Here is a 21097-nt window from a genome sequence, read left to right on the forward strand (position 1 = left end):
CCACAAGTGAAAATCAAACAAACGAGGATACTGCAGAAACGAGGCTTCTCAGCACCTCAGCAACAGGCCCAAAAGCTAACCAAGGTTTCTGTATGCTGGGTCATTACTGGGTCAGGACTTGAGAAACAGAGATTGCTGGTGCCTGTGTCTGCACTGGGAAAATCTACGGCAGCTCTGCAGTTGCTAACGCTAGTCTGTAAGTGACACAACTATGACGCTGCTAACAGGGAAACAGAGAGGGTGTGGCTCGGGCCAGCCAGGGGCAGCAGGGGCAGCAGGGGCAGGGCCACTGTCTCGGCCATCAGCATCTGCAGAGGCGTGGTGCACAGGGGCCCGCACGCCTACAGGCCTGTACTTCTGCCACCTTCCCTGTCCCTCCTGCTGGCCACACGGTGCCCCAGCAGAGGACTTCAGCAGCGGTCACCTTCCCACACGAAGTGGGGCTCTACAGCCCGGTTTCTCAGAAGGGCGAGGAACACTTGGCATTAAACCAGATAAGATGGAATTAGGAAGCACTGTCTCTTTGAGTCAAAGCGGCAGCCTGACGCGCAGTGCTGAGCAGCGCTGTGAAGCTGTCGGGCGTCAAGGCCACTGCCTGTCGCGGAGCACCGGCCCTCTTCTTCGACACCCACTGCAGGGCCTGCGTGCACAGCCGAGGCTGTGCACCTTCAAAGCCCTTTGTCTATAACCCCAGGTCACAGCGTCTGAAGCTCAGGATGAGAACACTGCCCTGAAATGTGTTTTTATCCTCTCCTGGTAGAATGAGTCCCTTAGTGGGAAGTTCTGGCAGATGTAGGTGGCATGCCTCCTTTCCTGATTTCTACTCCGAACCAGCACACCTGTTGCCAGCAGGAAGAGTGAGCCAAACACATTCTGGTGTGACGCAATGCCTAAGGCTACATTCTGGCCTGACGTCGCTGTGCTTCTCTCGTGGCCACGCACTGTGGCAGTGAAGTCATCTTATGTTAAAGTGCTACTCGTTGAGCAGACTTTAATCTCAAACGAAATGAATTTTAGCTTGCCTAAAAGGTTTGCAGAGTTTGCTTCCTTCCCTCACGCACTTTAGTGATTCAACAACAACCTGGGTAACATATAAGAGGAAATGCCTATGTTGTATGAAGTACCGCCCGTTACACTGCCTTCGTTAACTCTCAGAGGAAACTGAGGTTCGGTGAAGCCCAGTGACTTGCCCAGGGTGTTCCCTGCCCGGTGCTGCTGAGGTGGACTCTGATCCCTGTGCCCGAGTCCCGTCGGAACTCTGTCTGCTGAGCCACAGCTGCTGCTAAACGGTACAGCCTGACTCTGTGCTTCTATTACAGTTGTAGGAGATTAGCACACAATAGAATAAAGCTTTGGGAGTTAAAACAAACATTTTTCTAACTTCCTTAAAGTGGGGAAAAAAAACGAAAAGAAAAGAAAAGAAAAGGTGTTGCCGCCACAGGCATTCCATTCTCTTTTCTTTCCCTTTGAATCCAGCGGCCAGGCCAGCGCAGGGTCAGAGATGACGCTATTATTCCGAGGAGATAATGTATTCTACCCTGCTGTGAGCAAAATAAAAACAACTGGTCACCCCAAGTTTAGAACAGTCACACCTAGAGCGGGAAGAGAGCCCTGGCAGAGCAAAGCATCTATCGCGTCCCAAGACGGGCCACAGAGCCCCGAGAGCCCGCGGCACCTCGGCAGGAGTGGTCCATCTTGTTGAACTGGAAGTAGCCCGACTTGCACTGACACAGCGCCACGCCGTCCAGGTCAGTGCAGATGGAGGTCTCTTTGTCACATTCCGGAGTCTTCCGCTTACACAAGCTGCCCGCTGGAATGGAAAAACAAGACAGTGAAACAAAACAAAACCTCCTAGACTTCAAAGCTTCAGACACGTGAACTTTCTATTTTAAGAGGCTCCGAGAACAATTTTCCAAAAAGTGTACGTGGAGCACACTCCTTTCAGAGGTCCATTCTGCCTTCTGCCACCCTCCCCCTGTCGGCCCCAGACCCGCTCACTAGAAGTCCGCACGGCGTGCCCTGAGACGGAGAAACCCAGAATAAACAGTGCTGTCCCCAACCCCAGCATCCACCGCAACCCGGCCCTCGAAGGTGTGACATCTTCTTGCTTAAGGACTGCAGGCGGGAGACTGATGCAAACGCAGAAGCCATGACCACACTCTTCTGAGGAAGCTGAGGGACTCAGGAAGCACGTCTCAGCACTACGTCCATGCAGCCAAAAGGGACGCAGCACCCTGCTGGGGAGGCAGCTTGGTACCTAACACAGACGTGCTGAGGGGAGGTGCGGAAGATAACTGCTTTCTGGGGCTGCAGTTTAATAATGTCACCTGTCTGCCTCCCCGCTACACTCGCCGTGTCTTCAGGCTTATTTGCCTTGGGTCTTCAGCACCTTGCACGGAGACTGGGCCACACACCAGCGCCCGATAACGCACAGGCCTAAGGGGAACCAGACCACCAGTCGCCGGGTCAGCAAGAGAGCTGGGTGGGCAGAGCGGGAGTGCCTCCTTCCTCCTGTCCATATTTCTCACACGTGTGTCCACCTGTCTGTGTCCAGCCCCGGGTGTGTGGGCCATGTTCATTTCGTTGATGACAAAGGACCATTTCACTGTTATCCAAAAAGCACTCGTGCTGGGCATGTGGCCCTCCCTGACACTATGTAGCTTGACCCCTCTCTGTGGTTGTACACAGCGGGCACAGTGAGGGTGCATTGTACCATCTAAGGTAAGCCTGACCAAAAAAGATACATGTAATTGGGGTACACAGACAATAGAATGAACATACAAAACCAGCGGGAGAGTAAGCAGTAACTGATGCAGACCCATGTACACGACAAGGCAAGCCTGCCATATACTGTTGTTGTTTGCAGACAAGTGCAAGTTCAGGAGGGGGAGAGGGCCATGGAAGGACAATGTGCATGTTGTACAGTGAGGATGGTCTCTCTTCTCCCCTTCTCCCACCTTAAGGAAGACATCGACCTATTCAGAAACCAGCTCTTAACACGGCAGAACTGTCCCCACCTAGGCAGGTTCTGGTGATGGGAGCTGACACCCACACGGGAGGGTCGGAGTGTGGGAGGGGGCGCAGAACCAGCCTCCTTTTCTGAGTCCCAAGAGCTTGGGACCTGGTGGATGGCCTGGTCACTGGGAGTTAAGGTTAGGACACGACTCTAGTTCTCAGTGCCAAATTTCCTGTCTTTATCAGTGGAAGCTGACATGCTAAATGAGAACCCTGTTTGTGTGCGTGATAGAATTTCCTTTGTTTATTGTGGGAAGTCTGTATTTAAGGGAGAAAAGTAAAAAATGGAAAATCTCACCAGGCAAACACTGCAAAGCTGGCACCAGAGAGGCTCCCAAACCCTGCAGTCCCTCACGTGCACCTTCTGAAGGCTCTGCCAGTCCTCGAGCCTTGATCCGAAGAAGGACGCCCGGGGCCAGAGGCTGCCTGGGCCGGCACTAGCCTTGTCGAGCGGCCCGCCTGAGCTGCCTGGCCTGACTCGATGCTTTCTGGACCCAAGGTTGCGTTTTCCTCTCGTCCTGCCCGTTTGCCCAGCGTGCTGGCCAATGCTGCCCTCCGCCTGAGCACCCCTTCCCTGCACAGAAGCAGGTTCGCCGGATGCAAGGACACTGGCCTGCCTCTGCAAGGAGGAGCAGCTGCCCTAAAACCTCGCCATTGACGTTCCATCATAAACCCATCAAACGGAATCACTCAGAATCCCATTTTCATTTTAAGCCTGGTGAGGTGATCTTCTATGTCCACACTTCCCACGGTCCTTCCTGGGCATGACGCCCGCCACACAGACAATGAGAACTTAGGTAAATACAAGGCTGAGACTCAGCATGGGCGATTTCCAAGGACTCGAAACCTCTCGAGACATGAGCTGAAGGGTTTTGAAAGGCGGGGAAGCAGGTAGTTTGTGAACTGAAAAGTAAAACCTGCCTTTCCAATGGCTGTGTCCAGAGGAGCCCGCCGCTGCCCAGAGGCTGGAAACACCCGATATCAGAGCCTGAGGGCGCCGGCCCATCATGCCCGCCTTGCCAGCACTCAGATAGGGGAGCCACGGGCCAAGCTGAGTGTGCTGGCAAAACCTGGAGAAGACCTGGGATTCAGAGCAGACGAGCAAGCCTGCAATTCATGGGCTCTGAAAGGAGAGCGGACACATGTGTGGGGACAAGGAACTAAGTGGGTTATCTCGGGACCTTCTTCTCAATTTTGCAGTGAAAATTTTTACTGCTCTTAAAAAAATTAAAGTCTTAAAAAAGAAAAGAATGGAACCTCAGCGAGGAAAATAGGAGCTTTCCCACGAGCCACAGACACCCAGGTGGGTGGAAGAAAGAGTCTGAGAGGGACCAGGCTGCTCTGGACATGCCCTTACAGACCCAGTATCTGGCCCCTGGATCTGCAAGGCATGACCTCCATCTACTAAAGACAAAAAGCAACCCCACACAATGCTGCCCACAGAGGGTGAGGTCCCTGAGTGTGTGGTGAATTCAAAGGTCCCCTCCCTATTCGCTGGGGAGGACAAATTGGGGCCCTTGGATCACAAAGCAAACCAAAGAGTTCTTACCTCAGAGTTCAGAGCACAGTGTAAGGGGGCATGGATTTTTAAGCTAATTCCCCAGTGATGCTGAGTGGTAGCAACTCCAAATCCATAAAGTTTAACTTTTTAAAAAACATTAATAACTAGCCCTGAAATAGGCCAAAGGTGCGGCATTCATCCCAGAGTGGACGGCTAACTCTTGGCTTGCAGGCTCTCTCCAGGGAGGGCACTGCTGACAGCCCTGGGACCAGCGTTCAGAGCCCCAGCCCACGGGAACCACGTCCTGGATCTACCAGCAGATGTGGCACCAGAGCTGCTACCTACAGCTCAGGTTAGCGTCTGGGCACCAGACGGGCGCTCACACAGGCTCCACATCCCACCTGTGCAGTGAAACAAGCCCAGCAGAGACCACTCTGATCGCTGATGAGATGGCAGCAGGGACAAGCCCCCTTTGTGAAGAAGCACTTTGATTCCAGCAGTTTTCCCATCCCAGAGGCAAAACTGCTCCTCCAAGACCCAGATTTGACTTCTGAATTTGTTTCTAACCCTTTTCCCCATCTGCTTTCTACTAGATGCACCGCAGACGCTTTTTGGCAAAACAGGTAAAGCAAGAACAAGAAGGGAGAGATTGTCTTGAACGGCACCAGGCAGTCTGTGCTACATCACTCTGGTGTACTTGTTTCTGTGCATTGGCGACGTGCAAACAAACAAAAGTGGCAGGTAATGCCGCACACGCTTTCTTACTTAATGGTGTAGGCCAATGGGGGGTGGGGGTACTGACAAGCAGGTACATTCTGCGTGTGAATGTCTGTCTCCCCAGAGAGAGTAGGAACTTTGCAAGGGAAAGGAGAGTGGTCTCTGCTTCAGCACATCAGGTCCTTTGTAGGGACAGAAGGGGCAGCCTGCCAAGGACCAGGTGACTTCAAGACTACATGTGTGTGAGTGCACACATGTGTACAGAGGTGCACACACACAAAGGTCTTTTGCTTAACACCCACTTCAAAGATAGCCTGGCTCTGTGATGAGCTTTCTTGGACCTGAGCCCCGGATGCCTTACATTTCTATTCTAGGTCATTTCTATTCTCTGTGCCTAACTGCGTGGGTGGGGCCCTCCCAGGGGGCCATTCTCTTACCTCTAAAGACCCGCCTCTGAGATCCCAAGAGCTGGCAGACCTCAGCAGAGGACCTGCAGGAGTTGACACATTTCTGCATCCCGTCAGCCAGGTCGAACAGAGTCACATTGGAGGCCAGGGAAAAGGTGGTTTGCAGCGACATGACCACAGTGCTGGACTCCCTGTAAACAACATGTGTAGGTTTGTATTGTTCTAAAAGGACATGTGGGCCCCAAGGCTTTTGAAAAACAAGTGTCATCTCCATTGTCCAGTGAGGGAATGGGACAGCATGAAGGTCCACTGACTTTGGTCACGCTGTGGCTTGGTCAAAACAGGGCCCAGCTTTATTGCTGCTACCCATGAAAGAATATCCTCCCCTTTCTACAGACTGGTTCACAGGCAAATGCACTTACCTAGAAGCGTGAGCGGTGGATCGGGTATAACCAGGTAATGTGGAAAAACACATATTTAACTGAAAGAAAGAACAGGTTTGTCATTAACTGTGAGTTAGATAAAAGCCTTAGACCTGGAACCAATTTCCTGTTTTCAGAATTAAACGGGCATTTTCCAGCCATTGAGTTATCAGCAGGGGGTTTTACAGAGGAGTGGTGTCCTTTTCTTGTTCCCTTCTTAATGCCTTCCTGTGCTTATGCTGTTTTCCAGGCGTACAAAGCGAGAGAGGCAGACAGTAAATCAGTGGGGAAAATCTTGGCAGGAACGATGTTCGGAACAGCACCCTTGGATGCAAAACATCTTCAAAGCAGCAGATCTCTTCTAAGACCCAGGGTTTCAGAAAACTCAGAGGCAACTGTTTATTTGGACTTTGGATAGTTGAATGAGCCTCACGAAAAGGCTGGTTCCTCTCAGGCACCCCAGGTCTGGCAGGCCCTGCGCACACCCTTCTTAATCTGCAATGAGTTGACCCAACTCGAAGGTCCTCCTCAAAAGGCTCTCCATGGGAAATTACATTATGTGGGTCAAGAACCCTTTTGTTGAGAGCAAATTAAGACTGACTGCCTGTGTTTGCCTCATGGCCTCAGAGAGAGCAGGAGATCCCTCCAGGGCATAAAGAAGTGCCAGGTCTGCTTCCCTGTTCTCCCACATGGGGCTGGGGGTTTCTGTTAGGCAGCAGAGGGTCTCAATACCTTGACCAGTGAAGACCCACCTGGCTTCAAAGCCCATGTGTCAGATACACCTCAAACACGGGATGTTATCAAACCCTTTATGGCTTTGTATGACATTGCTTTATACTTTGATGGGCAATGATTTGCTGTTAGCATTATTACTTAAGCTTTGTTTTCTCCCCAGGTGAAAACAGAAATGGCACACTTTGGAAGAGGGTGGAACCTTGGGAAAGGCCACTGAGTAGCTTCTCCAGTCACTGCCCAAATGTTCACTATTTCCTGGGGTGGAGATGTCACTTAATTAATACATTGACATGGGGTAAAAGTTAGCAAGTCAGAGTAGTCAATGAGCAGTGTGTAAGGGAAAGGACTGCCAGGGCAGGGGGTTCTGAGCCCCACACTATTGACCTGCAGCACAGCCAAGGGGCAGGTGCGGTGGAGTGACGCCACTGCCAGGGACAGGGTTAGAAGGTGTGCAAGTAGACATAAAACCCACTGTGTGGTAAAGAATTACACCTTGCCCAAAGAGAGATCTAGCCCTTGGCTCCTCAGAGGTAATCTCTAAGCCTTTGGAACAGCCTGCCTTTGTTTTCCCGGAGGCTCAGGCCACTCCAGATAGTCTAGCACCGTGAAATATGGTGAGGGCTTTGAGTCATATGATGTCCCCTGGACCTCCGGAGGGGCTGGAGACTGAGGTCAGCCATATGGCCGGTTGACTACGCCTACAGATTGGCTCTAATTTTAGTACATGGGCTGCTGAAGTGAGCACTACACATTGCCTCTAGACACCAAGATGCAAGTATGCTCCCAGGCTGGCCACGCTGCATGACTACCAAACACACTGTTGCCCAGGGGAGCTCACGCCGTCCACAACTCCATGGGAGAGAAACACCGGAAGCACCAAGTTTAGAGCCCTCCCGCATCTGCCCTTCACGCCTCTGCCCTACACGCCTCCCTTCCCTCGGCTGACTGTGGCCTGGAGCTGTTCACTGTAATAAACCATAACTGTAGTATGACAGCCTTTGGTGAGATCTTTAGTCCTAGTGAATTATCAAATCTTAGGGCGGTCTTGGGGATCCCCGAACTTGCAACTACTGCCAGAAGTGAGGGTGGTCTAGTGGACTGCTCCCCAACTTTGCACGTGCTCTGTGTGAGCTCAGGCAATGTCATTAACTTCTGGAGCCTCTCAGTCTTCCATCTGCAAAGGTGCTAGCAGGTGGAAGTGAGGTTACAGAAGTGAGGCATCTGTCAGAGCACCTGTCACGGAGCAGATGCTCGGTGGGTAAGAACCAGGACTGGAATCTAAATTTCATACAAACAAAATCCATAGTCCCATATAATCTGACAGGTTTTGGATAATATACTAACTCTCACCCATAAAGAACAAGTAAACTGAAACCAGAAATCAGCTGATCTCTGAAACTTATTTTCATGACAAACTTCAATTTTCTAAACACCAAATCTTAGACTCAGGTAGCAGATGAGAGGCAAAATTTAATATCTGAGTTTCATTTCATTTCATTTCACTTCATTTCATTTCTTCTTTCCTCTCTATTTTTCTTTCTTTTTCCTGACAAAAAGTAAGCAAAGAGGGAAAGAAGAATCAAAGTCCCCTAGATAATTATGCAATGAGTTCTCAGCCCTGGACCATCGGGATTAACTGCTCTGCCTTGACATTCTCTTGAGGAAAAAGAGCCTCACCCTCTCCACCTTCCTGAACACAGAGAGCAAGTCCTGGAGCGTGCCGACAGCAGATGGGATAGTAGGATTCCCTGGGTCATTCCTCTTCACCAACAGCTTTCACAGGTTCATCATGGCCTCTGAACATCTGCGGCTCTCAGTTTGCACGTGGAAAAGAAGTGCCAAGGCCCCAATGCCCTGATAAAGGCCGCACCTGAGGACAACCTCGGAGAACCACTTCCCCTGGGGACCACTAGTTCCCAACGCCTCCCTTCTATTTCTGAGAGGCCTGTTATTCTACCTTCCGAATGTAACAGGAATGATCAATGCAGGGGACACAGCTGATCCCCAGGAGATTCCCAATTCTGAATGCAGTCTGTTCTAGGAAGCAAAGGACTAGAAGGAAGACATCTTTCGGAAAACTTACTGTTTGGGTGATCTCATTTTCAACTTCACGTAGATCCGAATGCTTTTCCATGGTGATGTTAGGAAACATTTTCTTTAATTTAAACTCTGTCACGAAGGTTCTAACTGAAAGTAAGAACATAACCTGTCAGGCTACACTGCAAGTGGACCTACACGGCCGGGTGTTTGTAGACTTCTGGGGCGTCCAGCTTTACTCCACCTCAGAGGGCCACCTCTGTGCATTTCTTTCTCCTGGAGGGTGGAGGCCACCTCTCCCGCTCTGGGCTCCTCTCCAGGACAGTGAACATCTGCTGAGCTGAGCTGAAGGCTCAGACTGAGTATGTGGGAGGGCTGCCGAGAGGAGCCTTCTTCACGTCTCTCTAGCGGCCTTCCCATAGCACATGCCTCACAAAGCTGCGACAAAGGAAACCGGGGAGCTGGCCTGAACAACACACTCCCGCAGGGAGACACGGGGCTGGACACAGAAACGCGCACCAAGCCCGTAAAGGTTTAAGGGAGGAGAGAGCCCTCGCTGGTGTAGCTCAGTGGATTGAGCGCGGGCTGGGAACCAAAGTGTCCCAGGTTCGATTCCCAGCCAGGGTACATGCCTGGGTTGCAGGCCATAACCCCCAGCAACCGCACATTAATGTTTCTCTCTCTCTCTCTCCCCCTCCCTTCCCTCTCTAAAAATAAATAAATAAAATCTTTAAAAAAAAAGTTTGTTTAAAAAAAAAAAAGGTTTAAGGGAGGAGAGCTCTTGCACTCTAGGTCTTTCACCAAGCTGGTGAGTCCTCACCTTCACGGGCAGTCTTCAGCCTCCTCTTCACACTACTGTCACCCCCACCAACCCCTATTCCTCCTGCTCAGAGAAAATGCCCATCTTGTCACTGATAGAAGAGCCTTCCAGGCAGAAGTCAGTAACTTCCCAAGGTCACACAGCTTCCAGGGGCCAAAATTAACATTTAACGTCACATGTGCCCATCTTCTGGGTTCTACACCTGCAGCCCCCTGAGGAATCTGATAGTCTAAGGACGGCCAAGGGGCTGCAGCGGAAGGTTCCAGACATCCTCAGTGAGGCCCCACTCCAGGAGGCTGCCAGACTCCGTGACCATGAGCCGCCTAATGAAACGACTCATATTCAAGATAATGTTGGATTCAGGCACGAAAGAAAGCAGCCTCATTTTCAAGGCCCATTTCTCTCATAAAATAAAATTCCAGTTAACGTCAATTTGTGCTAATCAGGCCTGAGGGGAATGCAACTTACAGATGGGCAGGCAACCAAAAGTCAGCATAGCCTGCTTTATATCTAGCTCTTATCTTCCTTTGTATTAAATTGTTATCTTCCCCTCTGGACAGAAAAGAAAAAATAACCCAAAGCACACAAACTCCTGAAGCTGCTTTTTCACAGAAAGCTTGCTTGCTGAATTTAAAAAAAAAAAAAAAAAAAAGGGCCCACGAATGAGCCAGGGAAAACATTTAACATCTTATACTTACTGTCTAAAGCCTTTAATCCTTATTTAACATCTTTTTGCTCTTTCTACAGTTCAGTGAAGCCAGCTGCTAAGGACTCTTTCTGAGCAGCAGGGAGCTCTTTGAAAACATTCTTGGCCAAATGAAAGCATTTCAGCATGCTCTAATTTGCATGTTCCTCTGGTGTTTATGAACAATGAAGTTAAATGACTTGCAAAGGGAAAGATGATTGTTAACACAATAGACCCACTCTCCTCCTGGACCCTGGGGACCCTGGGGACACTCCACACACCAGGCTTCCAGAACCGGCACCCCACTCCTTTGTCTTCACATCTCACAGGTCCAGCTTTACATCCAGACACTCCGTACAGAAACAGACAGATTGCAAATGCCAAGTACACAGATCTCTTCTGAACCGTGACAGTGCATGTGGTCCCTGCTTTAGTGTGAGTGCGAAGATGGCATCACAGGGCGCCTTCCCAGCCCCTGCACGCTCCCCAGGCACACAGATATCCTCACTTCCACAGTTACACACTTGGCTCTAAGGCAATTTCTTTCATCAGATCTAACTGTTGATTTACACAGGTTATCAAAAATGACTTAAGATCCATAATTATTATTTTGTATTCAGAGTGGTTTATTATTTTCAATGCTTTCAATTATGGTCCAAATGGTCCCAGAGGTTAAAGACTAATGTTAAACATTACTTCCCATTTGGAGAATTCTACCATTTTCTTTTCTTTTTCTTTTCTTTTCCTTTCTTTTTAAAAAAATTTTTTATAAGAGTTTATTTGAACCAAACTGGCAACATATGCCAGGGAGTGCGCCTGAACTCTCCTATTTTCAAAGCTTGCTCAAACACATTATTTTATTTGATTGTCACAATAACCCAGAGTGGGAAGCGGACCGGGGGTAACCTGATTTTACAGCTGAGGAAAAGGAGGTGCAGGGGTCACACCCTACGTGGGTGGCGGTGCTGGAGCCTGAAGCCAGGCCAAATGGAGGAAGTTGACCAAAAGCAAACAAACTATTAGAATAAGAGGAATTCTTGATTTCGACTGATATCTATATTCCTAGATTTTTCTTTTTTTAAATAATGCTTTGACTCGATCCTTGTATTTTAAACAATTGTCAAAACAATTGTCTACCATTATTTCAGTAGGGTAGCAACTGTTGTAACACATTTCTAGGCCCAAGATGGAGTGGCTCCTGCTCAGGGTGCTAGGTCGGCAAACCGAACTTTTGTAATCTTATGCAAGTGCTCTGCTGTGCCAGAAATGTAGTGTATCCAGTCGGCCAATCCCCATACTCCACGCCAACCCTGGGCTCTACACTTATTTCCTTGTTCCTTGATCTTTCTAAATAAGGTCGGATATACAGCCCCTGCCAATCACACACTGGTTCCACGTTTCCACTTCCAGCCCTCTAAAAAATTCGTGCTTGAAGACAATCCTTCAGGAAAGGTGCTCCACAGCTTGTGAGGCGCTGTACTCCCCCATCTGCGAGCTGTTCTCCCTTAAATTAAGGATGTCAACCTCATTACTAAATTGCTTTCGTTTTGTCATTTGACACAACCTTCTAAAAAGTCTGATGATTCCCCTTGGCCTACAGGCAACAGGAGTTCATGCAAATGATATTTGCAAAAGACAAGGACATCTGTTCTCTCAAAAAAATATTTACTGAGTCCTTTTTGTGTGTTAAGAATCACACTGGACAATTTAAGATGGTTCAAAGTTGACTCACTTTACCTGACAGTTTCCTTGTCGAGCTTAGATAACAACTCTCTGTTCTTCACTTCTAATTTTTCAACAAGTCAGGTAAGGAACAAGGCACTCAAACACAGGGTCACACAGTGCGCAAAAACTCTCATGATTAACACGTCACTGCAGGCTGGAAGGACTGTGGGCTGGAAACCTGGACTCTGATCAAGCAGTTGTTTATGCCGGGCCACTAAGCACCTTGTCGGGGCTCTAGTTTTCTGTGGATTGTTTACTTCTTAATCTTAAAACGGTGACTATACCTAAAATCAACCAAGTTTCATGAAGCTATCAAATTAGGAAACAAAATACGACAAATTGTCTAGTACGGTTATGGCGATAGCTTTGTAAAAATACATCTGCCTGTGGACAAGGACATGAAGATGGATTTTAAATATGAAAAGAACTGCGAATTTAGTAGGACAATTGGGTTTTTCTTCTCTTTTTTCTCTCCTTTAAAAGCATTTTTGAAACTATGTGATTAGAATATCCTTTGATACATTCATATTTTTTGTAACTGCAGGCTGGAATGATTAAGCAGTGTAATTAATGCACAAATGATGGCATATTTATATGCTCGTAAAAAACCTTGGCTAATATTTTTAATGACATGAGAAAATGTTTAAGATGTAAAGTTTGCACAAATACCACATAATTTCAACTATATAAGAATGTAATGAACACAAAAAAACTTTCAAATAAGATGATATATTTCTTTTTTTTCTTTTTTTAAAAGATTTTATTTATTTATTTTTAGAGAGGGAAGGGAGGGAGAAAGAGAGAGAGAGAGAGAAACATCAATGTGTGGTTGCTGGGGGTCATGGCCTGCAACCCAGGCATGTAACCTGACTGGGAATCGAACCTGCAACACTTTGGTTTGCAGCCCGCACTCAATCCACTGAGCTATGCCAGCCAGGGCCTAGATGATATATTTCTAAGTGGTGGAATAATAGACAGCATCTACCACTTCTTGCTACGTTCCTTATGTTATACCTTGGACGAATATTGATTTTGATTAGGAAGAGAAATAATGCTACTTTTTATGGTCCTTTGCAAAATATACTGTGGTATACAAGGAGCTCCAAAATAGACTAACTCTTACCCAAATTGCATATTCCTTTTTCCAGCTGGTACCCAACTGGGCATCTGCAGGTGAAGGACCCCTGAGTGTTGTTGCACGTGGCCAGGGGTGGGCAGGGGTTCGAGAGGCACTCGTCCACATCTGGAGAGGGCAGAAGAGCAAAACCAAAGCCCATTACAGCAAGCATTTACTAATGGCCGAATGGCACCAGGCGTAGCGGGGCCCCAGGGGTGAGCTGGACATTAGCCTTGTTCTCAAAGGGCTACCAGCCTAGTAAGGGTAGAGGCAGCAAGTACACAGCCAACTATAAACACAAGGTGGGATTTGGAACTACAGAGAAAGTAGCAGATTTTAATGGAAGGGAGGACTAAGATGGTTTCAAATAATATATGGACTAAGACTAGAAGAACGTTAATAGGCAGACGTAAGTGGGGGGACTCCAGGCTGAGGCACAGCACAGTGAAGGCCAGGCACAGGAAAGTGGAGGGGCTGGGGGAGCTGTGCATGGTCTGGAGCAGCAGGAGCCGAGGGGGCCCACAAAGTGAAGCCAGATCGTGGAGGCTTGTCAACCTCAGTGTCTGACATTACTCTGCTGATGACACGTACGTGTGTTATCTCTCAAGTAAGCAGGGTATTGATTTGAAAATCTTACTCCCCTGAACTTTGGAGGAAAAAAAAAAAGAGTTCACTGTCTACCTCCATGTGCTGTTGGGTTGCAGACCACGGAAGGTGGCCTCTCCTCTTACCCACACTGCAGTCGTCCCCTTGCCAGGAAGGTGAGCACACGCAGCGATGCCCACGGCTGGGGGTGTCCACAAAGCACTTCCCATCGTGAAGACAAGGGTTAGGGGCACAGCCGCTCACTGAAAACACATTCCAGGAGTAAGGCAGTTAACCACACAGGACATGTAAAGGCAGCTCTAGGTGAATATTTAATTCTCCTGGCTAATATTTGATTCTTGCTTATTTCTGTTTACTTGCCTGGGAGGCCACGCCACTGAAATGGAATGGGTTCCCAAGAGGAGCAGCAGAGAAGCGGTGAAACTGGATTCTGGCACTCGCTTGTGTGCTGACACAAGCGTCGGACAACTGCATCCCTGAATGCGAAAACTGCTTCAAATCCAAATGCTACTTACACGTCACACTATTCAGGGTTGGTAATTAAACCACCTTTGGGATACTTAGAAAATTCTACTTGAATTAATGCCCCTTGAAAACACACTTTAAGTGGAAAAGGATCCCCAATCACCCATTCTCCTGCTGCATCCTCCTCTATCTGAAAATCTCGAAATGTAACGACGTGTGGGCCTCCACTGGAGGTACAATCATTTAGAAAACCTTTTGGAGCTGAGCACTGCAATGCCTTCTGTTTACGTAACATAACAACGAGCCTATGTGATTCTTCCAGGCCCTAATGATGCACTGGCTTCTATGTCATCTTGGACTCTCAGTTCCCAAGGGCAGTGACCACAACACTGTTTTGGTCTGTATAACCCGCACTGTCATGCTCCAGTTACATAACAAGGGCCTAATAAAGGTTTCTGACACATCCTTAGAAAAGCCGAAACCCACGAAGTAACTGCATCATCTCCAAGGAGACAATCGGTGGTAGAAGGAGGAAAGAAGGCAGAAGTCAAGAGTTCTAACTACAAAAGAACACCCCTGAATAAAAACAAATGGGCTAAAGCTAGAGATGGTGTTCCAGCTCCTTACCACCACTTTTATTTATCTAAAATCACCTGTCTGAGCACAGCAGCTATACGCCCAAACACTGAACCCATGGATCCTGTCACACAAAATACACTTCCAGCCAGTAATGATGCTCCTGATACTCGCCCACAGTTACCATTGCAATGGCCACAACCAGCTTTAAAGGAAACCGTGTATGTTTGGCCACTGGGAATGAAGGTCCGTGAACTAACTGTGCAGCAGGGATCCCACGCTTCCCAGGTGAAGGATCCACCTTTCGTTCCCCAGAGGTGCTGGGGTCCTTGGTACAAAGGGCCACTGATGCGTCGTGGCACTGTGGTGCTGGCGGGGAGGGCAGGTGTGTCCCTGCAGCCACCAGACCGCTGACGGCCGACTCAGGTGGAGCTCTGCCACTAACTGCGCTTCCCTGCTCCAGTCACTACAAAGCATTTCTCATCTTTTCTTTTTCCTTAAGACGTTGGTCTCTGTTTCACCCCGTCACCAACAGCAGTTCTCCTTTCCTGGATCTGGACAAGCCAAACCTACAATTTTGAACATGATATCAAAAGAGAGCTCGTTGTACTTCCACCTTTCCTCACATGGTAAAGAATCATGTGGATGATGGCTGTGCTTTCCTGCACTGGGAACTTCCATGTGGAGGTAAAGATAACCTCGAGCACAGTTAAAAGAGCACACAGGCACTATAGGAAAAGATTAGCTCATCATCTTCTTATTGAACATGCCCATCTACCCCCTCCTAACACCCTCCCCCACCCCTACACACATTTATCAACTAGCGACATCATCCGAGGGAGGCAAAAGAGCCCGGGCTTCCCTGGACCACAAGAAGCCTCTCTGGTGACTGGAGCCACCCCACTGACTCAGAAGCTTGGGGTTCTTATCTGAGAGCCGTCACCACCTACTCTCACTCCATGTTTCAGATAGGCCCCCCAAAGCTTCTTTACTCCATGTTCTCTACCCTCCAATCCCACATCACTGCCCACTCTGGCCGTGGAAGAGTTAAAGATGTGCTTAAAAACCTCTTGCAATTGCAGAGTATTACACGTGGCAATTACACTATCTACTGATGTCATGCACATCCAATGGCATCTGCTCCTCCTTCCTCAGGAAGAATTATGTAACTTAGGGGTGAGAAACTTAGGTCCACCGCGACATTATTTTATGCTTCAACAGGAAGCATTTGAGATCACAAATACTGCACCATTGCAAACACCAGTCACTGCTACACATTCAAACGAATCCCTGCCCGAGCAGCTCTCAGCGTGCTTGTGTGCCTGTGTCCTACCTGAGGCCGTTGAGGACTGTGTGCTGCTCTCAGCATGGAGAGTGGTAGATCTGAGGGTCAGCACTTCAGCTGGAGACACGCCCGTGCTTTGGGGAGAAGGAGGTGTTCTGAGGAAATGTGAAGCTGGGCTGTACTCTTGTGAAATGCCAGGCACCGTTGTCGGTTCTTTAGCTGATGTGGGTACACTGGTCAGGGAGCTCGATCGGGTAGTATCATCTATGTGCACTTGGTCCCTTCTTGTGATGACGGCAACTTGCGTTGAGATTCGTGGCGCTACAATTTCAGGACTGGTTGGCAAGAACTCTTTTCTGGCCACAGTCTGTACTGCTGTGGGGCCAGCCGTCGGAGTTGCTGTGCTCAACAAGGGGCTGGGCGTGGGCACGGGGGGGTGAAAGGTCCTGTGAGTGGTAGCTGTCAGAGCTGGAGCTGTTTGGGCTAAGCTGGTGCTCGTGGCTGGAAGGATCTGCTCAGTAGAGGACTCTGTTAAGGTGGGGGGCGAAGGAATCCCTGAAGCAGAGCTCACTCTTTCAGTTTCCATGGCCTCCGTGGGCAGAGGCTGTAGGCTTGGTGGCTTTGATTCTGTAAACGTTTTCTTGTGGTATGGGCTGCTCTGGTGCATAGGATCTGCTGTTTGACTACTGGAGAGCATTTCCACAGATGATGCCATTGTCGACATCCGAACTGCAGCCACAGGCGTGTCTCTTGCCCTGGGCTGGGCCAGTGTAGGAGATGAAGGCAGTAGGGTTGTCTGGGACACGGGCGGTGAGGCAGGGGTGGACTCTGTCAGGGATATCGGTAAAGGTGGTGGTGAGGAAGAAAAAGGTATGGGCGCATCAGAAGTGGACTCAGGGGGATGAGCGAAGGCCCTGGTGGATGACAGGGTTGAGGAGGAAGACTGGTGAGACTGGGACACTGAGGGCAGGGGCAAAGGGGAACCTGACGAAGAAGAGTCATCAACTGATCCAGCACGTGTGCCCACAAGCACCAAGGTTTTTGGCATGTTAATGGTGGGTGTGGAGGATGGAAGCTTGGCTGTATGCAGACCCAGCGACTCAGTGGAAGGCTGAGCATATTCCCCTCCATAGAATGAGACATTACTTCTTCCCGTCTGAACCTGAGAAGAGGAAGGATAGTCTGAATGTGAGGAGTCTGAGATCTTAATAGAAGAGGTTGAACTCTCCCCTGTCTCTAAGGATGAACTGCTGTCTGTGATGGACAGTAATGCCCGTTCTCCTCTGGTGAAAGTAGAGGAGACGTAGGTGTGGTCTGTGTGGTCGCTGGAAGCCTTCTGTTCAATGTTGGTGCCACTCACTTGTTCCAAGCTAATTCCAGTGACTGCAAAGGGAAAGATTAAAGTTATGTCAACTAAACGAATAAGCAATCTCCTGAACACACACTGTAAAAAAGACCACCAATGTCCTATCCACAAACCCCAGTGGGTGAAACCCTTCCTTGGAGATGTGGTTTCCAATGGTGAGCTCTACGGAGAGACAGTGTGGAAGGCAGGCAGGGTCTGTGCCTGCTGGGCAGATTTGCGCGCCTCCAAGGAGCCCGGTGGCAGCAATGGAAAAAGGGTCATGAAAGAAGTAGGGCTGGGGGCCAAAGAATAGGGAACAGGCCCAAATTCCTTCCACAGGCCTATTTCGATAAAAGCAAATCAGTATCTTAAAAGCTCTTAAGAGCCCAAATAGAACAATAATTATGCTTAAATGGAAGAAGGAAAACCCTCCCAACTTTCCATTCTGTATGAGATATTTCTTTCCCAGGAGATCGGTCTTAGCCACAGTGTGGCTGTTCTCTTTTATGCAAGCATCCTGGCAGACACCCTTGGCAAGTGCGGGGTGGGGTGGGGGGTGGTGAGAGAACACAGAAAGTTCTCTTTGTAAAGATCTTGTAAGGTACTTCCGCAGCGGATCGAACTTAATCATGCTGGCACCATGGGGACATGGACAGACGGGCCGAAGGAGAGTGCGGAACGTCTGCTCACCACCTCTGGGAGCGGCATGAGCCGCAGTCCCCTTCCCGTGCGGAGGGGCGCTGTCTGTTCCTCCACCTCTGTCTTCGGGCGCCGCCTCCCGGGAGGTCACGCTTGCGTTGGCGAGAGACCGCAGCGTGCGCTCTCCGCTGCCCGTGAACGTGGCTGAAGTGTGCGGGCTGCGGGCCCCGGCCCCGGACGTCCCCGACGTCCCCGCCCGCCGTCCCTGCGCGTCCGCGTCGGCAGTGACTTCCAGCTCAGGCCCGTCTTCAGTGGCTACGGGAAGATTGAAAACAGAAAGATAAATACACGATTTCTCTCACAGGTGGAATCTAATGAACTACAAAACAAAGTCGAGACAGGCTCACAGATAAAAAGCGGGCTGACAGCGGGGGGGGGGGGGGGGGGGGGCGGGGGGAGGCGGGATTGGGGGCTAGAGAGACTGAGCAGAAAAGAAGAAACAAGAGAAACTCATGGACGTGAACAACAGTGCGACTGCGGGGTGGGGGTGGTCGGAGGGAGTGGAAGAGGCCAGAGGGGGTAAGCAGTGATGGAAGGAAACCTGACTTGGGGTGGTGAACACAAAACACAACATACAGATGACGTGCTGTGGAATTGTGCACCTGAAACCTGTATAATTTTGTTAACCAGTGTTATACCAATAAATTCAATAAAAAGGAAAAAAAGGACGATTGAAAAGGGGATGACCGGCCAGTGCAGGAGGAGACAGCGGCTCGGACTTGAGTCTCAGGAGGAAGCCTCACTTCCTGGACTTCCTTGGCCCAGGTGCTTCCTAGGCTTCCTCAGGGCTTCACCTGAGAAGCCCAAACACGTGGTGCCCCTGCAGACGCCCATCAGTGACTGAGAGCTCAGGAGTACTGCCGGTCAGCACGTGTTCGGGTGACCCGGATTTATGGGCGGGTTTATTACTTAACTTGAACGGGATCAATACTGTATTCTGCTTGGAGATACATAACAAATCGAGTTTATGTCACCATGGGTGGTGGCCGCAGGGGAGGTGAATGGTGGGCTAAAGACTAACAACCCTACTGGGGCTTTAGACCTTTTGACAAGACCTAGTGGGAGGCCCACATTACTCTGAGGGCTTTCACCGCCCGGTGGCACCGGCGCTGTGTGAACTGACCCAGGGTCTGCCATTCTGTAGTGTTTGTTCTCCATCCTGACACATCTGTGAGAAACAGCATTGTGCTCAGAGGTTACAGGTGGGCTTGGGGTTTTTGTGTGTAAGTTTTAAATGTATTTGTTTTGTTTTCTTGCTAGGGATAGAATAGGGACAGGTGACACACGAATAAATATCCGTTTCTTCCTTTCTTGGATGTGGAAGTGAGGTCCAATTTTTCTTGGCCTAAATATTTCATAATCTGGCTCTATGAGAAAACAGGCTCTTTTCCTGGTTCTCATTCCTGTTCCCAGACCAGACTAGCTCTTGATACCCCATGGAGACGACTCAATGGAAAACAGATGTAAAGCAGAGTGTTAGGTAAGTTCACTTCATGAGAGGTTCATGTTCACTGACAGACAGAGATGAGCATGGGGACAGGGATACGACAGTGACCTGGAGCAGCACTGAGAAAGCCCGGAACCAGGGAAAGATGACACTTGACTCAGGGCTTAAGAGACCCGTGGAAGATCCACCAGTAGAGGCTTCAGAGCGGAGTGAATCTGAGCACAAGTTCCCTAGGCAAACAGGGCAAGGCCTGGAACAGGAGGTCGTTAGGCTCTGCGAGACAGAATTTAGGCAAACGACCCCACAAGGTTGGCAGACTTCACTCTGTGGAGAGTCATGACCTGAAACAGAGGGGCTGCGTCTGAGTCCATGAAAGGAACAGCAGGAGAACTCTGAAAGTCTGGACGGCACAGTCAGCCTTGGGCACTCAGAGGAGACGGACGAGATAAAGCGTTATGTGAACGCGCAGTGAGGTGATTTCAGGAATGAGGCTGTTCTGTACCTAGCACTTTATAACCCAACCCCCGGATCCGCTCCCATTTTCCACTAGACCCACCTGAGCATTAACTGTGGCGTAAAGGGCACCGAGGGGCAGGAAAAGGAAAGGCTGGAGAACCCAAGCTCCGGGTTTGAAACGTAACCAGTTTGAGCCCCATGACTGTGAGGGTGGAAAATCATCCCTTTTGTTTAGGAGACAGATAATGCATTTTCCATGCACAGACATAAAGGAGCATGAGTATCTCCCACCCATAATTATGGTATTCCTTCATGATAAGCACGTTTTCTCGCATCACATGAGTAGTAATGCATGCTGATTTTCCTCACCAGTTAGGATGTGCATATGGTGAAATGCAGATGTTATTATTGGTGGTGAAGAGGTAAGAATTTAAACCTAATGTAAGTTTAAATGATACATTAATGTATTTTTGCTTTAGTCAGTATACAATTCACATGGATAAGGCTGCTGAGAATGGTTTTGAAAAATTACACAAAACCATCATTAGAAAGGAACATCAAAAAATTTTCTCAAATTGATAAATTGGACTTCATCAAAATTAAAAACTTTCATCCTTCAAATAATGCCATGAAGAAAGTGAAGAGACAACCCACAGAATGGGCAAAAATGCCTGCAAATCATATATCTGATATGAGGCTGGTATCCAGAATATGCAAAGAACTCTTATTACTCAAAAAAGGACAAATAACCCAATTTAAAAATAGTCAGAAGATCAGAACGGACATTTCCTAGGAAGATATACAAAGGGCCCACGAGCACCGGAAAAGGTGCAAATCAAACCACAACGGGACACCACGTCACACCCACTGGGATGGCGAGCGTCAGAAAAGATGGGTGACCACAAGTGCTGGCAAAGACGCTGAGACACTGGAACCTCCGTACACGGCTGGTGAGAAGATAAAGTGGTGCAGCCGTTTTGGAACAGACCGGCAGTTCTCCAGTTAAAAATAGGTTAAAAATAGAGTAACTATTTAAC

General features: G+C 49.0%; 1 protein-coding gene and 1 long non-coding RNA gene across 3 annotated transcripts in view; one reads left to right on the forward strand and one right to left on the reverse strand.

The window, feature by feature from the left end:
• Positions 1 to 21097, reverse strand: part of HEG1 (heart development protein with EGF like domains 1) — an 89092-nt gene that overhangs the window by 30450 nt on the left and 37545 nt on the right. Inside the window, exons 6-13 of one of the 2 annotated variants that reach the window (XM_036018215.1) lie at positions 18152 to 18412; positions 16162 to 17496; positions 13913 to 14029; positions 13188 to 13307; positions 8881 to 8984; positions 6063 to 6121; positions 5671 to 5831; positions 1676 to 1810 (exon numbers count right to left, since the gene is read on the reverse strand). In XM_036018215.1, coding sequence (XP_035874108.1) covers positions 1676 to 1810; positions 5671 to 5831; positions 6063 to 6121; positions 8881 to 8984; positions 13188 to 13307; positions 13913 to 14029; positions 16162 to 17496; positions 18152 to 18412 — 2292 coding nt within the window. Of the gene's footprint in view, positions 1 to 1675; positions 1811 to 5670; positions 5832 to 6062; positions 6122 to 8880; positions 8985 to 13187; positions 13308 to 13912; positions 14030 to 16161; positions 17497 to 18148; positions 18413 to 21097 lie in introns of both variants that reach the window. The other variant, XM_036018214.1, reaches the window with a different exon arrangement.
• LOC118498908 lies at positions 8999 to 10306 on the forward strand. Its single transcript, XR_004901402.1, has 2 exons — positions 8999 to 9366; positions 9597 to 10306. It is a non-coding gene; the product is annotated as an uncharacterized LOC118498908 (long non-coding RNA).

Source organism: Phyllostomus discolor, chromosome 2, assembly GCF_004126475.2.
Source record: "Phyllostomus discolor isolate MPI-MPIP mPhyDis1 chromosome 2, mPhyDis1.pri.v3, whole genome shotgun sequence".
Lineage (NCBI taxonomy): Eukaryota > Metazoa > Chordata > Mammalia > Chiroptera > Phyllostomidae > Phyllostomus > Phyllostomus discolor.